The following is a 21,317-nucleotide window of genomic DNA, read 5'->3' on the forward strand; positions in this document are numbered from 1 at the left end:
TCTATCTGAGCTCCAACTGCAACAACCAGATGTTAGATAATTTCTCTGTGTTGCAATTGAAATTGTGGCATTAACCATCAGTCGTTGCAATCTGGATAGGTCTGCCTTTGTTCTCATGCAGTTGGACACTACTTCCACTCTGATGAGTATGGGCTTCAAGCTCTGCATAAAGAGATGTGCCAAGTTAATGCCAGAATCCCCCAATGCTTGATATTGCACACAGGCGTTCTGGAAAGCCGCCTAATGTACCAAATATATCTCTGTGCATGCCCTTCTTTTGTAGACCCCCCCAACAAAGTTCTTATCTGAGTCTTCTGCAGCAGAACTCATGGAGAACCTCGCCATCTGATAAGCTGGCATTTGTTTTACACTTGTCTCCTACTCTGCATTCTCCATTGCTCCCTGGAACGCATTCAATAATGCACATTAGCAGTGGAATATAATTGCATAATAAAAGCAAAAAATGTTGGAAATACTCAAAATCTGGCCGCATCAGTGGGGAGAAACAGAGTTAATTGGTGGAAACTTGAGACATTGAGGATCTTCCCTACTGGCTGGAAGGCCAACGAGAGACCCACTCTGCCTATTTTCCAAAAAGCCTACCGAACCACTTACCAATCAGACAGTGGCAAGGCTAGTGGCAAGCCTTACCCTGGAATCAGGTCTCTGAGAATGGAAATCCCACCGAGCGAGAGCCACTAGCCATTCGTAGGCAGGCAACTCTATCACTCAGTAGGAAGGCTGTGACTGCTTCCAGAAGAATACTCCCTGGAATCCCAGGATCGCGGAAAGACCAAAGGCAAAGGTAAGTGATGTGGTAGTGGGGTTTGGGCAATGGGGTTGGGTGGGGTGATTGTTGTGGTTTGTTGTGTGGAGTCAAAGGGAGTGACCTTCAAGGGCAGGAGATATCTCTCAGTGCTCTCAATGCCCCGATGTCCAGTGCATCAAAGAGGTGGGATGGTCTTATTAGGGACAAAGAAGTTGATATATGTTTAGAGATGAGAGCATGTATAGAGTGCTTATTGTGAACATTTTATCAGTGTTTATTAAGGATGAGTAATTTGATAAAATATAGGTAAAAGTGGAGATAGTAGAGGTAATGGGTGGGATGAAAATGATTAGCGAATGCACTGGAAAGGCTGGTTAAGATTAGAATGTATAAGTTAGCTGGGTCCTGATGACTTGTATTCCATGAATGGCTTCCATAACCTTTCAACCTTCCCTAGATACAAGAAGGTGACAGAGGATTAGAGGCTTTCAAATCTGACACTGTTGTGCAAGGAAGGATGCAAGTACCTTCTAGCAACAACAGGCCAGTCAGTTTAACTTCAGTGGTGGGTGAAGAATCCTGCTTCGGACACCATGAAATAGCCTTCATAGTCTTTAGTATATTGACAGCAAGTCTTTATTAACAACTCATTACTTCATACACATATACTGTAGGGGGTACACATATGGAGCGGACTCCATCCTAGGTTTTTACACACGATGTCCATCTCTTGACTGACCCTGACCCCAGGTCACTCCTCTTCTTACATCAGTATGTGGGTGGTACTGTACTCAGCCCCACATTAACCCTGTATGTACCAGACCTTGCAACTATACCTCCCCACCCCCCCCAAATCTTTATCCCATGGATATTGTGTTGCTTTAGTTTACTTCAAGTCTTACATTGTGCATTTACCTCATTGTTATAACCTTAATGTTATACGAGCATTATTGCTATTATAGTATTAACATTAAAAATATTCTCACTACCTCATCTCCCCCATTCAAGTCTTTGAAGATGGAGGTTCCAGTATTCTGGAGTCCTTAAAACCTTTCCACATTTCATTCGCTGGTCTGCTAGAGGAATGTTTGGCTCAGGCGGCTCTGGTTCTTGTTGGCTTGGTGGTTTGACTCGCATTTGGGTATGGTTCCATCTGTTTCTTTCATGGCTTTATATTAAACTATGCCTGGTTGGGCAGCACGGTGGTGCAGTGGGTTAGCCCTGCTGCCTCACAGCGCCGAGGTCCCAGGTTCGATCCCGGCTCTGGGTCACTGTCTGTGTGGAGTTTGCACATTCTCCCCGTGTTTGCGTGGGTTTCGCCCCCACAACCCAAAAAGATGTGCAGGCTAAGTGGATTGGCCACACTAAATTGCCCCTTAATTGGAAATAAAGAATTGGATACTCTAAATTTTTTTTAAAATCTATGCCTGGTTGGTCTCGCTGGTTTGGTGGTGCATGGTTGTTATTACTCTTGATCTATTCTTGCGGGGTGGATGAAAATGGTATTCATCTGCTTGGTGTTGCCTTATCATCTTTTTTCCATTTTGACTGTCATGAAGTTCTCTGAGGCTGAGGAAGGGTGTTCATGTGAGCATGGTTACCTCTACTTTTTGTTCTTCATGGTGCAAGACCAATATGAGGTTCCAGAATTTCTTGTGGTTCTGGCACATCGTGCCACAGTGGTTGGTGTGTTTACCAGCTGTACCATCATGGTAATTGGAGGTAGAGGCTCCTCAAACTGTAGATCCTTTGCTGGTACTACTTTCACTGGAGGTGACATGGTAATCTCATGTTCAGTAGGGTCGTCTGATCAGTGGGTACTTTCTAGGACTTGAAATGATGACGGACAAACCTACTCCTCAAAAAGAAGATAGATTGCAGGTGTAGTCAGAGTCTGAATGCTCTTCATTGTTTGAGGACTCCGGACCGTGCTGTTCTGGTTGACTAACGACAATGGTAGTTTTCACAAATTGTGCCATCTGGAGATTGAGAGTTACACAGTCATTCCTGCTTAGATGAGAGAAAGGCTGATTCCGGATAGCATTCATCAGCATAAGATCTGATTGTTTGCTGCCATACCCAGTTGATCGAGCCATGCTGATGACTAGAGACGTGATACAGCAGGCTAAAGTTAAAGTCCGCTTTTGGGCGCGTTTGGCGGGGTGTTTCTCGGAGACTACAGCTCTGAGATTCACCCATTCACTGGCACATTTTCAGGTTTTTTGGGCCACACTTTAGTTGATTTCCTGCTAGTGAGCTGATCACCAGGGTGGCATTGCCAGGGTGCCTGGGTGCCGGGGGAGTGCCAGGATACTACCCTGCCCACTCCCCGACCACTCGGAGTCTCTAATGGCCTACGAGACCCCCCCCCCCCCCCCCCCCCCCCCCGAGGTACTGTTACACATCTAATTTGAGGAGACCAGTACTAAATGGCACCCTGGTGAGGTCTCGCAGGCGCAGCCATTGACTCCCCAGCGTGGGCAAGATCCAGATTTTGCTGGACGGAGCCAGTCGGGTGATTTGCGATCAGCCCGCCACGGAGCCCAATTTGGGGCTATTGGGTGATTCACCCATTGCGTCCGGGTACACACTGGCTGCAACCTGGTCGCAGAATTGCACTCTGGCAACATTGCCATGTCTAGGGTAAGATCATCTTTAGCTTGCAAGAGGTCAAACAATGAATCAAACAGTGGAGCTGTAAGTGTGGAATTGTGATCCATTTTGATGATTTTAAAAAGTGTGGGTACAGCTTTAGGAGATTACAGGCTTTCAAGATGATATCACCATTCACTGGATATTCCCATGCTTCCTGGTTTTTGGTGGACTTTGCAAAATGGAGGCAGTGTGCTTCTTTTTGAAGAAGCAGGATCCACAATGGTTGCAGGGATTGGCTATCTGCCTATTTAATTTAATTAGTGGTTATTGCATTGCAGGTCAAGACCTGTAGAAAAGAACCGCAGGCTTGTTGTTGAGGAATTTGGACAGTCGCGAGGTACCTGAAGTAAATCAAATTAATTCTTAATTTAATTAATGTTTCTTTGATAAACTCCAGAGCCATGTGTTGAGTCTCGGTGTCAGGGATCAGGAATAGAGATGTGTTTCTTCCAAGTGGCACTTCTGACTGAATGAATGAAAAGGGGCTTCTAAGGACTGGCTGGTCTGGAATTTAAAACATTATGGGCAGGATTCACCAGTCTCTCAGCCACATGTTTCTTGGCAGTGCCAAGTGACACGCCCTTTGCTGGCCGCAAAATTCTTTGGTCTTGCTGCTGTCAATGGGATTTCCCATTGAAGCCACCCCACACCACCGATAAACTCGCAGGCGGGGGTGCGCAGCTAGTGGGACCAGAGAATCCCGACGCCAGCGAACGGCCCCAGAACTCCAGCCTTTATCTCACACTTATGGGAGCTCTGCTTGCTGGAATTGGACTTACAAGGGAGATTTAATGGAGTCTTTCTTATTTCGAAGTAACATTTTACCTTTTTGCTTCCGGGCTGTTCTCTCTCGACCTTTTCTTTCTGGTAAGTGTTCTCTGCATCTGGATCTTCATTTGGGAGTTTGTTTACAAATACGCTAAAGGTGCCCTTTTTCTTAGTTTTTCTGCATTCTTGTAAAGAGAAGGATTTTTGATATCGTTCACTGACACTGTGAAGAATCCTGATTCAGACACCATGAAGTAAGCTTCGTAATCTTGAGTATATTAACAGCAAGTCTTTATTAACAACTCAGTACTATATACATATATACAGTAGAATGTTCAGCTATGGAGTGGACTCCATCTTGGGTCTTTACACAGCTCGGTCCATCTCTAGACAACAGAGAAGATTGATGAAGGGAAGGCATTGCTTGCTGTCTCCATGGATTTTAGGAAGGTTTTTACCAAAATAACACACAAAAGGTTTGGTTAACTTTGAGGCTCATGGAAAGGAGGGTCAGTGTCAGCTTGATAAAAAAAATTGGCTTAAGGACAGAAGACTGAAGGGTAGTGGACAGTGCTATTTTGCAAAGGTCAGTGCTAGGACCGCTGCTTATTGGATATATTTAAAAGACTTGGATATCTGATTGCAGAGTAAAATTTCAGAATTTGCCGACTATACCAAACTTGCAGCAAGTAATGAGGACGATACCAATTGACTGCAACAGGACATAGATAGGTCAATAGAATTGGCAGACCACTGACAGATGGAATTCAATACACAGGAAGTTATGCATTTTGACAGAGGGAATAAAGAGAGACATTATAGACTTAATGGCACTGTTCTAAATAATGTGCAGGAATGGAGGTGGTGGGATGGGGGTGGGAGGGGTGGGGGTGGGTTCATGTGCATATATCTTTGTGAAGTTAGCAGGACATATTGAGAGAATAATTAGCAATGCCTATAGGATTTTGGTCTTCATAAATAAAGATATTGAGTTCAAGAGCAGTGAGGTTATGCTGAACCTTCTTTAAAGCTCTGAATAGGCCACAAGTAGAGTATTGTGTTCAGTTCTAGATCAGGAAAGATGTAAGAGTCTTTGAAAGAGTGCAGAGGAAAATTGGCAGAATGGTTCCTGGGATGATGGTGTTTAGCCACTAGGTTAGGTTGGAGGAGCTGAGCTTGTTCTCCTTAGAACAAATGAGAGTGAGAGAAAATTATACAGAGGTATATAAGACAATGACAGGTTTGGATAAGATCGACAAAATAAAGTTGTTCCGATTAGCTGACCGTACAAGGACCAGGGCAGACAGATTCAAGATTTTGAGCAAGTTCTGCAGAGGAAATGTGAGGATGAACTCTTGCAGAGCATGGTAATAACTTGGAACTCGCTGCCTGTGAGTGTATGGATGTGGATCAGTTCAATGATTTCAAAATGAAATTAGATGGGTACTTGAGGGAAATAAACTTGTGGTCTATGGGTATAAAACGAGAGAGTGGGAATGATTGGATTGCTCTATAGAAAGCCATCATGGCCTACAGTCATGGCTCCATGTGCAGAATTTAATTGTCTCCCCCTGGGGAAGTTGGGAGGCTGATGGGAAAGGGGATGGGGCAAATATGATAAGGAGGGATTTGAAGATCCCACCTCCTTCCTCTGGTGAAGTCCTGGCGGGAAGGCTTATGGGTAGCCAATTGAGACCTTCAGGTAATCAATTAAGAGTCAATTAAAGGCCTTATCCTACAGTGCTGCTGCTGGTATTCAATGGGAGCCTTTGTTCAATTGAGGGACCCAGCATTGGAAAGGGAATCCACAGGAAGCCACTCCTTGCCCTTGCATCCAAGCCTCCTTCCTTCCACGTCCATGGCTTCCTTTACTCAACCCACATCCCACCCACAGCGGGATCTGGTGATCTGTCAGCAGTCCTCATGATAGGCCCCACTACAGCATCAGCAGTAGCAACCGCTCCCGATGGTGGTGCCGGTACTGAGGTAGCAGCTTCCAGGGTGGGATTTCACCCATTCGAAATTTAATCAGATGGGAGGTGAGTACCTGATTTGAATTTTATATTGTCAAGCCTCCCGAAGGGATGCAGCATGGGTCTCCCACCAGTTTTCTAAACATTGGACGATGCTCCCATCACCTACATTAAACTTTGGCCTGTGATTCTGCGCAGAGTCGGATAAATTCCTGTTTCTGCAAATCTGACCAAGGGGGCTGGGAGTTGTTGGTGGGGGGGCACGCCCCATGGTCTCTCAGACCTTTGATGATGTCAACTTATTATTCTCCACCCACCACACATGGCCCCTCATACCCTCCATAGTAACCATTTTTCTCCACTCCATCTAGAGACCTTTAAAGCCCCAATGTCAACTTGGTGACAACTCATTCCAACCCCTGACTCCCACCCAGCACCCTTTTTCCTTACACCTTCCATGCCAACTCAACCAGTATCCACCACCATGGGCAGACCACAGGACCCGTGCTAAGAAGAAATACAATAAATGTCCTAAGGGAAGGATTTCCAGTCCCACCTTTGCAAGATATTGTGAAGAATGGGATCAGAAAATTCAGAATGCAGCCAAAAGTCACTTTCCCACCAGTGTAATAATAGTTTGAAATTTTCAGCTCCCTATGTTTATGGTAGGCCAAGTTGACCACTACTTCATGTCAGGAACTGCATTTGTATGCATTTGAGTCTCATGAATACTAATTAAAACCTCAGCTTAGCTTACTGGTATCACCCCCCCCCCCCCCCCCTCTCCAGGTCAAATGACCACATCTGTGATGCATTCGACCAGCGTGATTCATGAATGGATATAAGTTTTGTGCATCTATTGAACAGCACTTCACTCATGACCTCCAAGTGCGTGTGCACAGTGCCCGCCCATTTTTCACTACATTGCGTTCAGCTCTACTCTGACTTTTTGCCAAGGCTTCTCATGCAAGACCAGCAGGAAGGTGGGATGGAGTTAGTCGGCAAAGTAAGTCTTGACTGGGGATGTTGGAGGGTGTGACAATGGAGCCATGGGGAAAGGGTGCACATAGACATGTGACTGGGAAAGAGATCACATAGACACATGACTGGAATGGGGATGACTGGGAAAGAGAGCACAGACACATGACCAGCACGATGTGGGGGAATTTCAACAGTCACAGGGTTGTGGAGTCTGGAAACTGGTCTCGGAATAAAACCTCAGCACCACCACTTTTCAAGCTCATCCAATGATGCAATTGAGAAACAAGGAGTGGAAAAGACATGGGGGGAAAACTTTGAGGGCTTAGGGAAGATAGCACAAAGACACATATCCTTGGAGGGGGGGGGAGTTAGTTGAGGCAGAAAGCATAGAGGTCCTGGAGATTTGCGCAACAGTTCAGAGCGCTGTGCTTGGTATGCCAGTTATGGTCCAAGTCCAGGGAGTAGGCAGGCCTGTCAGCCGTGTCAGTCGTACCCAGCATAGTTGACTGGGCATGGTCAATCCCTCATACATGGTGGTCCTTTGGATCGGTGGGCCGCAGATTGCACAGTTATAGTGGGGGAAACGTATCTGCAGCCTGTATAGTGGAACAGGTAATGTTGGGGGCACTTGATGGTCTCACGGCGGACAATTTTGGGGGGGGGGGGGTTGATAAGTCAATGTGCTTCAAGATGAGGAGGGATCAGATCTACATGGGACATAGGGACATCAACATCAAATGGTTCAGAATGACAGAGATATCAATGACTATGGGATTTGAGAGGGAGGAAGGAAAGTGATTGGAGGGAGGGAAACCTGTACATGATCCTCTTCCAGCTTATGTGCGGGGTTTCAACAGTCACAGGGTTGTGGAGTCTGGAAACTGGTCTCGGAATAAAACCTCAGCAGCACCACTTTTCAAGCTGATCCAATGATGCAGTTGAGAAACAAGGAATGAAAAGAACAAAGAACAAAGAAAAGTACAGCACAGGAACAGGCCCTTCGGCCCTCCAAGCCCATGCCAACCATGCTGCCCGACTAAACTACAATCTTCTCCACTTCCTGGGTCCGTATCCCTCTATTCCCATCCTATTCATGTATTTGTCAAGATGCCCCTTAAATATCACTATCGTCCCTGCTTCCACCACCTCCGGCAGCGAGTTCCAGGCACCCACTACCCTCTGTGGAAAAAGCTTGCCTCGTACATCTACTCTAAACCTTGCCCCTCGCACCTTAAACCTATGCCCCCTAGTAATTGACCCCTCTACCCTGGGGAAAGGACATGAGGAGAAGACTCTTGAGGGCTTTGGAAGGAGTCAGCTACTGCACCTCTGAGCCGATTGAAAGGATACCCAACTAATTTCTGTTTTAACAAATGGAGAGGAAGACCAAGCTGAGAAATGTTAGGAAAAGTCAACTGCCAATGTAGGGATTGTGGCACTGTAACTCATGTTGTGCATTCTTGCGAGACCCAATCCCAATTGGGGCCACTTTTGGATTGCCTTCCAAATGCCCTATGTCCCTCTCTTAGGAATTTCCGAGGGTCAGAATGATACAGCTGGAGAAGGAAAAGGCCAAAATGCATATGCCTAATGACCCAAATACCTCTAAAACTCGCATCTGTCAAATTCAGGCTTTGCAGCCCCAATTCCCTCCCAATCCAAATACTGTGCTGTGGAAACCAAACGATGTAACCTGACGGTTGCATCTGCTATCACCTGCAATGCTCAGTCAGATAACCCTCTGTGTGAAACTCTGCCATGCATGTGGTAATAGCAGGGTTGGGTTCAGAGTGGGGGTGCCCTACCAGTGATCCTTAAGGCAACAATACTGCTGCAAGGGAGGTAATGGCTGGGAAGAATGCAATCCATGGGCTTCACAGTGATTCCCTGGCTTGCCATTAGAAGGTGACCATTGCAGCTCTATGATTGTTCATGTTTCTACTCAATGTTTCCGCAGAGTCAAACACAGCTGATTAATGGATGGAGCAGCCAACGTTGCGATAATCCTGGAAATCTTTGGCATGACCAGGGTGTACCAAAGGCGCTTTACATACCTACGGATGAGCGAGAGATAATGCCGCAGACACTTTCACTTGTCAAGTGGTTTGGTGGCTTACATCTGCCACATTCTCTGGGAAGAACTAACATTGCAGGGACTGGGAGGCAAACCATTGCCAGACTCACAAAGTGATGGCCGCTCTGAACGTTTTTGAAAGTGGCTCATTCCAGGACTCCACTGAGGACCTATATAGGATTTCTCAAGCATCCACTCACAAATGTACCCAGGAGGTTACCAACGCTTTATTTAGGCGCACAATTATCCAGTTCTCCCTGGATGAAACCAGCCAGGCTACCAGAGCGATGGAACTTGCAATGATCTCTGGATTCCCATAGGTGCGGTGCAGGGTGACATAAATTGTACTTGTGGTTTGAAGAGGTCCCTAGCAACATCCACCGTAATTTATAAACTGGAAAGGGTTCTACTTTCTTGATGTGCAGCTGGGCTGTAATTGCCAGTGGCAGATTACGCAGGTATGTGCAAGATATTCTGGAAGCTGCCATGACTCCTACATCTTGAGTCACTGGTAGGTGTCACAGTGTTGCAAGGTGCCTTATGGAGGACAGTCATCACTCAGTGGTTCTCGTGTTGATATCTGAGGTCTAAGCTGAATCCATGCTGTGGCATCTCTGCACAGGCAATCATTCATGCACGCCATACTGAGTCCAAAGTATGAGATCTATCTTCAGGATTCAGTCATCTGTAACTCAGTCATGGATGTGTAACTTAGTCATGGATGCGAGCCTGCATTTCAGCTCACCTTTCAGTGAACTGTGAAAGCTTCAGCAGCATCATAGCCTGATCTCTGTCAAGCACTCACAGCCATGCTTCCGTTAAGTCTACCAAGTTCCCATACATCCTAGCTTGACACCTGTGGGCCTGAGCATGCTGACACTCCAGCTGGGCATTGAATACGCTAGTCGTTGATAACACATCAGATGCATTCAAAATTAATTCTGATCCCATCTGAGGCCTCCACATTTTCATTCCACCAGTCCCACATATCCACACGAACACCAGGCATACCAAGATCATTGTAATGAGCATGGAGCCATGTCAACTGTCCATCTGGGAGCTGGAACGGAGTTAATGTCAAGCGATGCTGGCCAGACCTTTCTGGCCAAATGCAGCATCCTTCCATGACAAAATCCGGCATCTGTGGCCTTTACACACATCTCCGATCACGCATAGTTTCAGCCCTCTAGTCGGAGTCCTGAAACTCAATATGTGTCAGCGTGGTCCATAGCTGGAGGTGCAAAAGTGGAGATGTTTAGATTTACATGCAGACATGGAAAAGTGCTGCAGGCCACCAGGAGCACATGAAAGTCGTAGATTTTGATGGATATGCAAACTGCACTCAAGGCTGAGGCCAATGAGAATGCACCAACTGAGATAGACTACAATGCGTGACACCATTCAATGCTTTAAGATCCACATTGAGCACTCTTCAGTGCAAACGCATCAGGAGACTAAATCAGCCTGCCGCTTTTAAACTGATGAGCCAACCAACATTATATGATCCACTGAAGCAAGTCTCAGAAATGCCTTGTCCAACCACCAAGCTCTCAGAGCCAGAGACTTCACTCATGTCACTACTGCACAGAGAGAGTTCAAGCACTACAATGAGACAGTGTAAGACATTGACCTGAAGTAGCCAATAAGACATCTGTGAGGAGGAGATTAGTGAGAGGAGCATCTATTACTTGTGATTGACCACTGAGCATATCATCAGATAGAAGAGGCAAGAGATGAGGATTTCTTCTTCTTCTTCTTAGCCTTTTCACTCCTTGACAGAGCATAGGACAAGGACAAAGCTTCTCCATCTTATCCAATCTTGGGCCAAACTCTCCAGTTGTTGCTATGTATAGCCCTTGGCTCTCATCTCCTTTTCTGTATTCCACCTCCATGTGTTTTGTGGTTCGACTTGCTTTCTCTTTCATTGCAGGTTCCATTGGGCAGCTGGTCATGTAATGTTGTTCCAGGCCTCCTTAAAGTATGACCTATCCAATTCCATTTTCGCCTTTTGATTTGGAGGACCATTGCAGGGTTTTTTCATGAATCCTATCCATGCCTAGAGCGATGGGGCTTTGGTCCTGGCTCTGATCAGGTGCAAAGTCCTGAACTAAGGTCTTAATGGCAGTTGCCATTCTACCAATGTTGACCTGAGTACACTGGCATGTCATGCAACAACATCAGACTGAACACAGATAGACTTCTTTGTTCTAACCTATTGATGGCCTGAAAGACTTGCCTGATGTTGCTGTGTCTGTCATTGCAGCTCCAACATCTCTGTGAGGGTCAAATCCAGAGAGTTGTCATCAGATTCTGACTCAACAGGAGCCTGACCACCAGCAGTCGTCATTGAGTGCCGTTGGCTGTCTCCACCTGCTGTGGACACGAACCTGTGCTGCGCTCACCAGATGGTGACCCTCAAATCTACTCTAAAGCTTGATTCCATTTAGATGTATGTCACTGCACCGGTGGATGGTGCGGGTAACACTGGGATGGCTCTACCTCTAGTGGCTCTTGAAGATCCTCATCCAAGCTGCCGTTGGGGTTGGGGCTGATGGGCCGATTGTCAGTTACCCTCTTCCCCTTCCTGTTAAACAGAGAAGAGATAATGAGTCACTGTCTGCATAGTATCCAACATTGCAGAGCACGCATCATTCTCAACGAGCTGTTCATGGGTCCTAACTGGCTTGGGACCCGTCAATTGCACTGTCGGCACATGTTGGGCCCCAGACCCTGCTGGCCAACTCTGCCAACTGCTCTTCAAATCTAATGCTTGGCCTGAGCTCAGGTATCGCACTTCTGATTTGGGATCTCTCTCTGATGCTGTGGACAATATTCTCCTGTATGAAGATATATGAACAGACTCTGAGCAGGACAGTTGCCAAAGTAGATGATGAGCAAAATCCCTTCTGTGAGTGTTGAATGAATCTCTGTAAGGGCTGAGGGTGAAAGATTACAGGATGTGACAAGAGATGAAAATGTTACAGTGTGTGTGAGAGAATCAGCCTGAATTTCCCTTGTGTTGGTAATGATGAGATCTCTGTGGACTGTAACCCTGCAAATGCCTGATGGGCTCGTGGGAGTTGGAAGTGAGGAGGAGGTGGTCTTACCCTGGCAGAGCGGACAAGATCATTTACCCTTTTCCTGCACTGGATGGTAGTTCTCTGGGGCACGTTAGCGCTGACTGCATGGGCGACCTGCCCCCAAGGGGAAATTGGTGGACCTCTGGCTCCCACACGGGGAAAATATGTCCCACAGCTCTTCTGCTGCCTGGAAGAGTGTCCCCCGTGCGGAACTGCTAAACCTCGGAGTAGCGTACTTCGCTCTCTTAGGGGCAATTCTACTGTTCGGCGTGGCAATCCTGGGCTGTAATGAGTGAATAAATGCACTGGTGCAGATTAAAAATAGCTCCTGGAAACATGAACCAATGCGATAACAACAGGACAAACAACTCCCACTTGATATGAGATGCACCATGTTCAGGCACATTTATGAGCTTAATCTGATGGGCGCAACCCTGTCGCTATAGAGGCCAGATTTCACGCCGCCTTTCCTGCCTGCCACCACACTGTCTCCTGAGCGGAAAAATCTGCCCTAAGGCCGGGATTTTCCACTCCCAATTTGGTCAGGAATGTTCAGTGGCGAGATTGAAAATTGTGTGTTTCCCTGTAACATAAATCCAGGACATGACTGTCCCTTTGTCATCGGTGGGCCCCATTTTCCATCATTGAATATCAGAAACTTTATTTTCATAATTTGTATCATTATTGTGGTCACCTGCTGGATTCACTTCCCCATGTCAAATTTAAATCCCACAAAGGCCCACTACTGGCGATCTGAACTTGGAGGGGAACTCTGAGGTGAGTGCACATAACTTAGTCCAGCACTTGTGAGCATCCCAATGTAAGAAAGTGGATACCCAGATTCAGGGTGGGGTGAGTGGGGAGGGTGATGGGTTGTCAGAGGCAAGTCTCCACAGGGGCTTCTTTGTGGCTGACTTGTGTTGCCAGGGCAAAGGCAGCAGTACTGCAGAGAAAGGAACCTCTGGGAAAGGGCAGCAGTGTGGGGGCAGAGGACCAATTGGACCATGCAATTGCCAACACATTTCAAGATTGAGCATTCTTCCATAGCTGAGACAGTTCAATATCAACTCCATTGTCATGCTTGGAGTCTGGCTTCTGAAGCAATTATACCCATGCAAGAAACACTAATTCTTGAGATTGCCAATGATTGCTCCTACAATGCTAACTCTTTATATGCAGACTTCAAAATCAACCAAATGTTATGGGGCTACATTGGGTGACTGGGCAAGTTTGAAGATCCTCTTGTGGCAGGTCGGCATGAATCACTCACTGAGGGTGGCACTCTGAGCACCCAGCATTACAGTTATATAAACATTGCACGTTAACCCTCCTGGTCCAGGCAAGCCACTCAGCCTGGGAGGTTAGGCACTTGTACTAAGAGCACAGGGTGCAATTGAGTAACTGAAGCTGCCGCCACTCTGTAATGTGTTGTGGGGCGGATGTGAGTGGGGATTTGATTAGGCATTAATTGAATTGAACACTGGGCATCCAATTGGTGGCCAGGACTCTGGACTTTCCTATCCCCTGCAGAGTGCTATCTCTGTGCAGGGGTACTCTTTAAATAAGACACCCGGATTACCGAAGGCCTGATGTCACAGTGGGAAGGGAGAATCAGTAGCCAGTGATCCAACTTGAACCCCCTGCCTCTGCATTTGTTAACGTGCCGCACAATATAGCCGTAAAAGCCATCATTAGCGTCAGTGGATCAAATGCCCCTTTACCTGCCAGAAATTGGACTTTGGCGATTTCTGGGATGATTTGCCTGAAGTGTGTATTGTTGAGTTCACGGGCTGGATTCTCCACTGACGGAATTCTCCGTTTTGCCGGCAGCGCAACCACACCCACGGATTTCCCGACAGCGTGGGGGTGTCCACAATGGGAAGCCCCATTGGCCGGCTGGCAGGTTGGAGAATCGCGCTGCCGGCAGGGGCGCGCCACCCCAGAAAACTGGTATGGCGGGACGGAGAATCCCACCCCACTTTTTAAAAAAAAACACTCTTGTTGATAAAACCCCATTAGTTACATTTAAATTCCTGCAACAACTTATTCCCAGCCTCACATTTCAGACTTTCTAAACACTTAGAACTATTAATCAAACTATGAATTGACCGGTACTGCACTATGATAGGTTGTGAAATCGGTCATGCAGCATGAATCCTGTAATGATAACCCTCAGGTTAATGCCATCAAGCAGAGTGAAATAGAAAGCAGATTTTTTTTAACCTGCACATTTTTGTATTTAAAGCCTAGAAGATTTGAATTCCTTGACAGCTTGATAATTCCGATTAGCTTTCACAGTTCACTAGGCAGCCCCACCTACAGTTCCAACAAATTTATCCACTCTTTATATACATTCAGTGAACATTTAACAATCCAAAAGGGCATTTCATCTTTCCCAAAGGGCATGTGACCTTTCCCAAAGGTGTTCCTGGATCAATCCAAAGGGTACTCTATCTCTCCAAAGGACTCTATGAATTTTAAATCCTCTCCTAATATGTCTAATGTACACAAAACCATCCCCCAGTAAATGGTGGGTGCTGGGTTCAGGGTGGGGGACTTCCGGAATCAGGCCTTTTTTGCACCATTTTGAGTAAGCCGGAGACCCTCACCTAGGTTTAAAAATATTAAGCTTGTGTTTTATTATTGACCTTCATACAGAATAGATTGTAATTATATCTTAAAATGGTTTCAAAAGTTTCAGCTATAAGTTCTAGCTATATTTCATTCATCAAATACTCCAAGATCTGGCTCAATCACTTGTTTGTCCTGGTGCTACACAAAAGAAAACACAGCCTAATGGCATTAAACTTTGCCTTTGAAAAGGAACAAACGCTTGGCTTTTCTCTTAATCAGATGTGATTCACATTCCCCAGGAATTTGTTTTAAATCACTCGAATGGATTTTCATTATTACCACTTGGGCATTACATGCTGTCTTAACAAAAAGCAGAGGGATGATTACCTGTCGTAACAGAACACATTCATATTAAAGGAATAAAAGTCCAGTGTGTTGTGTTAGAGACAGGCAATCCTTAGCCTGGATTAGTGTTTCCATGTGATACTTAATAAAATTGGGTGACAAAGACAAAAGTAAAATCCCAGTTTCTTCTTGCTTTTTAGATCTCCCTCTTCTGTATGCCATATCAGGGTATGTATATAAATATTTATTTGAAATAACATACTCTATCATAGGTTTATTCCTGAATCTCCACGCTGGCTACTGATAAAGGGAAAGGTGCAGGAAGCTGAAGCAATACTCCGATACGCTGCAAAGAAAAATGGGGTCACTCCGCCAGCGGTGCTCTTCAATGAACTTGAGGTACTGGCACACATTTGTTTCTTGTGCGGTTGCTCAATTCTGCAATACAAGTCTGTTATTTCCAATTATCCTAATGCCTCTTATACTTTCAAGCTGTTTTGCACTTACAGGGGTCACAGGTTTTGTAGGTTTTTGTGTATGGTAGCCCAGATAAGTAAGTACTACCTTATCATTTAATCATTAAGGATCTGAAAGCTCAATTCCCTCTTCACCCAAAAGCAAATTTAGGGCATAGCAGTTAGGATTATAATTTTGGTTGATTTGTTTTGGCTTCCCTGGGGTATTAGGACAACATTACACCATCTGTAAAAATGCGAGATCAAATGTTCATTTGGCTCATTACCACAGCATTTCCAGAATTGACTCATTGAACCATTTTACAACCTTTTTCTTCTGGGGGCTGAATGTCTTGTTCCAATTGCCATTAATTCAACACTAGCTTGAGGCTGGAAGTTTAGTCTTACCTACTCACTGAATATAATTATTGTGCTAATTGGGTACCTTTTCTTAATTCAGGGATGAGGTCACATTTGCACTCTTCCATCAGTTCATAAAACATACATTGTATTGAGAGTGTGCCTAAGAAGAGTGGGGCCAGATCATTTTTTTAAATATTCGTTCATGAGATGTGGGCATTGCATACTGTGCCAGCATTTATTGCCTATCCCTAATTGCCCTTGAGGGGGCAGTTAAGAATTAACCACATTGCACACCCTTTCATCCTCGTCGTAACAATGGTCCATCTCGTTTTATTTTTATTCAACTTTTCAGTGGTGGTTTGACATAACTGAGTGCCATGCCTTTCAGAAGGCTGTTAAGAGTCAAGAGCATTGCCGTAGCCACATGTCAGCCAGACCTCTTAAAGAGGGCAGATTTCCTCCACAAAGGATATTACTGAACCAGGTTTTTTTTTACAAAAACCCATTATTAATTATTATGTTTTCTGACGTATCTTTGGATCATCAGCAATTTTGGCTACATAACACTCGGTACCTTTATCTAAGTCATTTGTGTAGGTTGTGAATAATTGAGGATCTAGCACCGACGATCATTGTAGTACTAGTTACAGTTTTTCAATCTGAAAATGACCCATTTATTCTGATTCTGTTTTCTGTTAGTTATCCAATCCTCTATCCATTCTGTTTGTAATATTATCATGGAATTTACAGTGCAGAAGGAGGCCATTCGGCCCATCGAGTCTGCACCGGTTCTTTGAAAGAGCACCCTACCCAAGCCCACACCTCCACCCTACCCCATAACCCAGTAACCCCACCCAACACTAAGGGCAATTTTGGACACTAAAGGCAATTTAGCATGACCAATTCACCTAACCTGCACACCTTTGGACTGTGGGAGGAACCCGGAGGAAACCCACGCACACACGGGGAGAACGTGCAGACTCCGCACAGACAGTGACCCAAGTCGGGAGTCGAACCTGGGACCCTGGAGCTGTGAAGCAATTGTGCTAACCACCATGCTACCGTGCTGCCCTTAATGTGGGGTTACTGGGTTACGGGAAGAGGGTGGAGGCATGGGCTTTAGTAGGTTGCTCTTTCCAAGGGCTGGTGCTGACTCGAGGGCCGAATGACCTCCTTCTGTACTGTAAATTCTATGATCTAGTTAAGAACTAGAAACGTTTTGTTTAAAGTAGACAAAGTTGGAATTCCCAGGTCTCACTAAGAGAATAAAGCCATTCGATTCCACAGTTTTAAACCAATAAAATAAAATTTACTGAAGTTAGAAAAGTAAACCAATTTACAACATTTATCTTATACTCTGAAATTCAGAATTAACATGAGATAAATATGAATTAACATGAGAATTGTGGTCGTACACATGAATCTATACAATACATAGCAGTTGTGACGAAGACAGTTCCTGTTGACTTCTCAGCAACCCACCAAAATGTCAATGCCCTCAGTAAGTTGCACAAGCTTGTGGAAACTCTGTCTCCATCCTAAGAAGTTGCAAGTTTCCACTTTCGAGGATCTAGCCACTGCATTCCTGCAGAAGCCACTCCAACTCAAGACTGTCAATGATGACACACCTGCTGGTTCAGTCTCTTAACCTGAGACTGTCTTCCACAGGATTCACAAAGCTGCACTCCAGCATCTAATTAATGGCACAATTTCTATTCTATTTTTAAAAAATACTTTTATTGAAAACATTTTCACTTATAACAATATAACAACCCCAGCGAAGCTGGAAAAGAGGAAGGAACTACAGGCGAGCTTTGACCGACTATCTACCAGGAAGGCGGTGCGCCAACTGAGACGAGCAAGGGATGCAGTTTACGAACATGGAGATAAGGCGTATGTTAGCAGGTCAGCTCCGGAGGGAGGCAGTGGTAAGGGAAATTGTTCAGGTGAGGGATAGGGCATGGAAGTTGGTGGTGGCTCCGGATCTGATTAACAAGGTTTTTGAGGAATTTTATGAGAGGTTGTACAGGTCAGAGCCACCTGGGGGAGACCGTGAGATGCAGGAATTTCTAGATGGGTTGGAGTACCCGAGGTTAGGGGAGGGGGACAGGGCTACATTAGAAGGAGCAATAGTGGAGCAGGAGATAAAGGATGCGATTGGGAGGATGCAGTCGGGGAAGGTGGCAGGACCGGATGGGTTTCCGGTGGAATATTATAAGAAATTCAAGGATAACTGGCACCCCTGATGGTGGGGATTTTGAAGAGGCGATAGGGAAGGGGGTGTTGCCACAAACTTTGGGCAGACATCAATTTCCCTGTTGCTAAAAAAATATAAGGATCCGACGGAGTGTGGGTCGTATAGGCACATATCACGTCTGAATGTGGACGCAAAAGTATTGGCGAAGGTACTGGCGCGAAGGCTGGAGGAGTGCCTCCCGAAGGTGATAGGTGAAGATCAGACAGGGTTCGTGAGGGGGAGGCAGCTCTTTTCAAACGTTAGAAAGGTAGTGAACTTCGTTATGGCACCGGCAGAGGGGAAGGAAACAGAGGTGGTTGTGGCACTGGACGCTGAGAAGGCGTTTGACCGGGTAGAATGGGGGTACTTGATGGCAGTTCTGGAGCGGTTTGGGATTGGACCAAGATTTGTGAAATGGGTAAAGCTACTATATAAGGAGCCGAGGGCGAGTGTCCGCACAAACAACATCAGCTCAAGATACTTTTCTCTCCACCATTGGGACTAGGCAGGGATGTCCTATATTCCCCCTGCTGTTTGCACTCGCGATTGAGCCGTTGGCCATCGCATTAAGAGGTTTGGTGGTATGGAAAGGAATAGTGCGGGGGGGGGGAGGTCAAGCATAGGGTGTCCTTATATGCCGATGACTTGCTGTTATACGTGTCGGAACCGAGGGTGTCGATAGGGGGAATATTGGAGCCGCTTCCAGTGTTTGGGTCTTTCTCGGGGTACAAACTAAATCTAGACAAGAGTGAGTATTTTGTGGTGTCTCAGCCGGAGGTGGGGGAGGGGTGGGGAGCTGCCATTCCGTAGGGCAGGGACTCACTTTAGGTACCTGAGGGTGCAGGTTGCCCGGGAGTGGGGGGGGGGGGGGGCTCCGCAGCTACAACATTTCTAGTTTGGTGGGGAGAGTAAAGGCTGATCTGGCAAGGTGGGATGGTCTCCCTCTGTCACTGGAGGGTCGGGTACAGGCGGTTAAAATGAACGTGTTGCCGCGATTTCTGTTTATTTTTCAATGCCTGCCGATTTTCCTGCCAAAGGCTTTTTTCAGAGAGGTTGAGGGAAGGATTACTTTGTTCACATGAGGAGGGAAGGTGGCCAGAGTTAGAAAGGTGCTGCTACAGAGGGGAAGGCAGGCAGGGGTTTTAGGTCTTCAGAACCTGATGTATTACTACTGGGCGGCGAATGTGGAGAAGGTGTGGAGCTGGGTCAGAGGGGTTGATTCCCAGTGGATCAGAATGGAGGAGAGTTTGTGCAGGGGGTCGGGATTGAAAGCACGAGCAACAGCGCCGCTCCCGATAGCCCAGGGGAAATACTCAGGGAGTTCGGTAATAATAGCTTCATTGAGAATTTGGAGGCAGTTTCGCTAACACTTCGGGTTGGGGGCAGGGTCAAGGGAAATGCCAATTCGGGGGAATCACAGATTTGAGCCAGGGAGGTGGGATGGAAATTTTCGGAAATGGGAGGAGAAGGGGATTAAGGCACTAAAATATTTGTTTCTTAGGGGTCGGTTTGCAGGATTGAAGGAGTTGGAAGCGAAGCATGGGCTGGAGCAGGGGGAAATGTTTAGATTCATACAGGTTTGAGATTTTGCCAGAAAGGAGATACAGAGCTTCCCGGTGGAGCCGGCCTCCACATTGCTGAAGGAGGTGCTGACGACAGGGGGACTGGAGAAGGGTTTAATGTCAGCGGTTTACGGAGCTATTTTGGAAGAGTAGAAGGCACCACTGGAAGGGATCAAAGCAATGTGGGAGGAAGAGTTGGGAGAGGATATGAAGGAGGGGTTCTGGTGTGAGGTGATCCGGAGAGTGAATGCCTCCACCTCGTGTGCAAGGTTGGGGCTGATACAGCGGAAGATGGTATACAGACTACACCTCACGAGGACGAGGATGAGCCGATTCTTTGAAGTAGAAGATGTGTGTGAACGTTGCGGGGTGTCACTTCTAATCACGTTCATATGATTTGGTCCTGTCCAAAGCTAGAGGATTACTGAAAGGAGGTTTTTAGGGTAATTTCAAAGTGGTGCATATGAAACTGGACCCGGCCCCCTGGGAGGCCATATTCGGGGTGTCAGGCCAGCCAGGGTTGGAAACGGGTGTGGAGACAGATGTTGTAGCCTTTGCCTCGTTGATCGCCCAAAGGCAGATCCTGATAGGTTGGGGAGCAACCTCTCCACCCTGTGCCCTGGCGTGGCGCGGGGATCTGTTGGAATTCTTGACTCTTGAGAAGGTTAAGTTTGAACTGAGGGGAAGGATGGAGGATTCTACAATTCATGGGCATTATTCATTATGCACTTTCAAGAACTGGATAACATCGAACATTAGTTGGGGCGTGTGGGTGGGAGGGTTGGGGGGAGGGAGGCTGTGTGTGTTAATGGCGACTATGGGTGATCCCGAATTCCTTTTTGTCATTTGTTTGTGTGAACATGTGGGTTAATGTTTGGGATTTGGTGCAAGGATGGGATTGTTGTTGTTGATATAGGGATTGACATATTTGTTACTGATTATTGTTTATTGTTGGTGGGTGTAAAATTGGGAGAAAATGTGAAAAAGGAGAATAAAAAATATTTTAAAAAACAACAATGTAGCGACATAATATAAAATGGATGTTGCAAATTACAATATAAAAGGAACACACTCAACAGTAAAGAACACATCCAAGCCTAACATCCCTCCAGCAATAAACTAAAAAACCTGTAACAACTGATGGTGACCAACTCTTTAAAAAAGGAAATGAATGGTTGGCATCTCAGGAAGAACCCCTCTATCGACCCCCTAATCGTGTATTTGACCTTCTGCAAATGCAAAAATTCCATGAGGTCTCCAAACCAGGCCGAGGTACTGGGTGGAGTAGAAGACCTCCACCCAAGCAGGACTCCCCTCCAAGCTATTAATGAGGCAAAGGCGAGGACATCTGCCTTTGCTCCCATCTGCAGCACCAGTGAGTCTGATACCCCGAAAATGGCCCCAAAGGACAAGGCTCCAGTTCGATGTTAAGGATTTGTGACATGGTGCTAAAGAAGGAGGCCCAAAAACCTAACTTGGGAC

General features: G+C 46.1%; 1 protein-coding gene and 1 long non-coding RNA gene across 2 annotated transcripts in view; both read left to right on the top strand.

Moving 5' to 3' along the window:
- LOC140427047 (uncharacterized) overlaps positions 1-21,317 on the top strand; it is a 340,763-nt gene that overhangs the window by 16,723 nt on the left and 302,723 nt on the right. The window lies entirely within an intron of this gene.
- LOC140427045 (organic cation/carnitine transporter 2-like) overlaps positions 9,623-21,317 on the top strand; it is a 90,280-nt gene continuing 78,585 nt past the window's right edge. Inside the window, exons 1-2 of the mRNA XM_072512474.1 lie at positions 9,623-9,678; positions 15,492-15,618. Of these exons, the coding sequence (XP_072368575.1) occupies positions 9,638-9,678; positions 15,492-15,618 (168 nt within the window). The 5' untranslated portion in view covers positions 9,623-9,637. The remainder of the gene's footprint in view (positions 9,679-15,491; positions 15,619-21,317) is intronic.

Source organism: Scyliorhinus torazame, chromosome 7 (genome assembly GCF_047496885.1).
Source record: "Scyliorhinus torazame isolate Kashiwa2021f chromosome 7, sScyTor2.1, whole genome shotgun sequence".
NCBI lineage: Eukaryota > Metazoa > Chordata > Chondrichthyes > Carcharhiniformes > Scyliorhinidae > Scyliorhinus > Scyliorhinus torazame.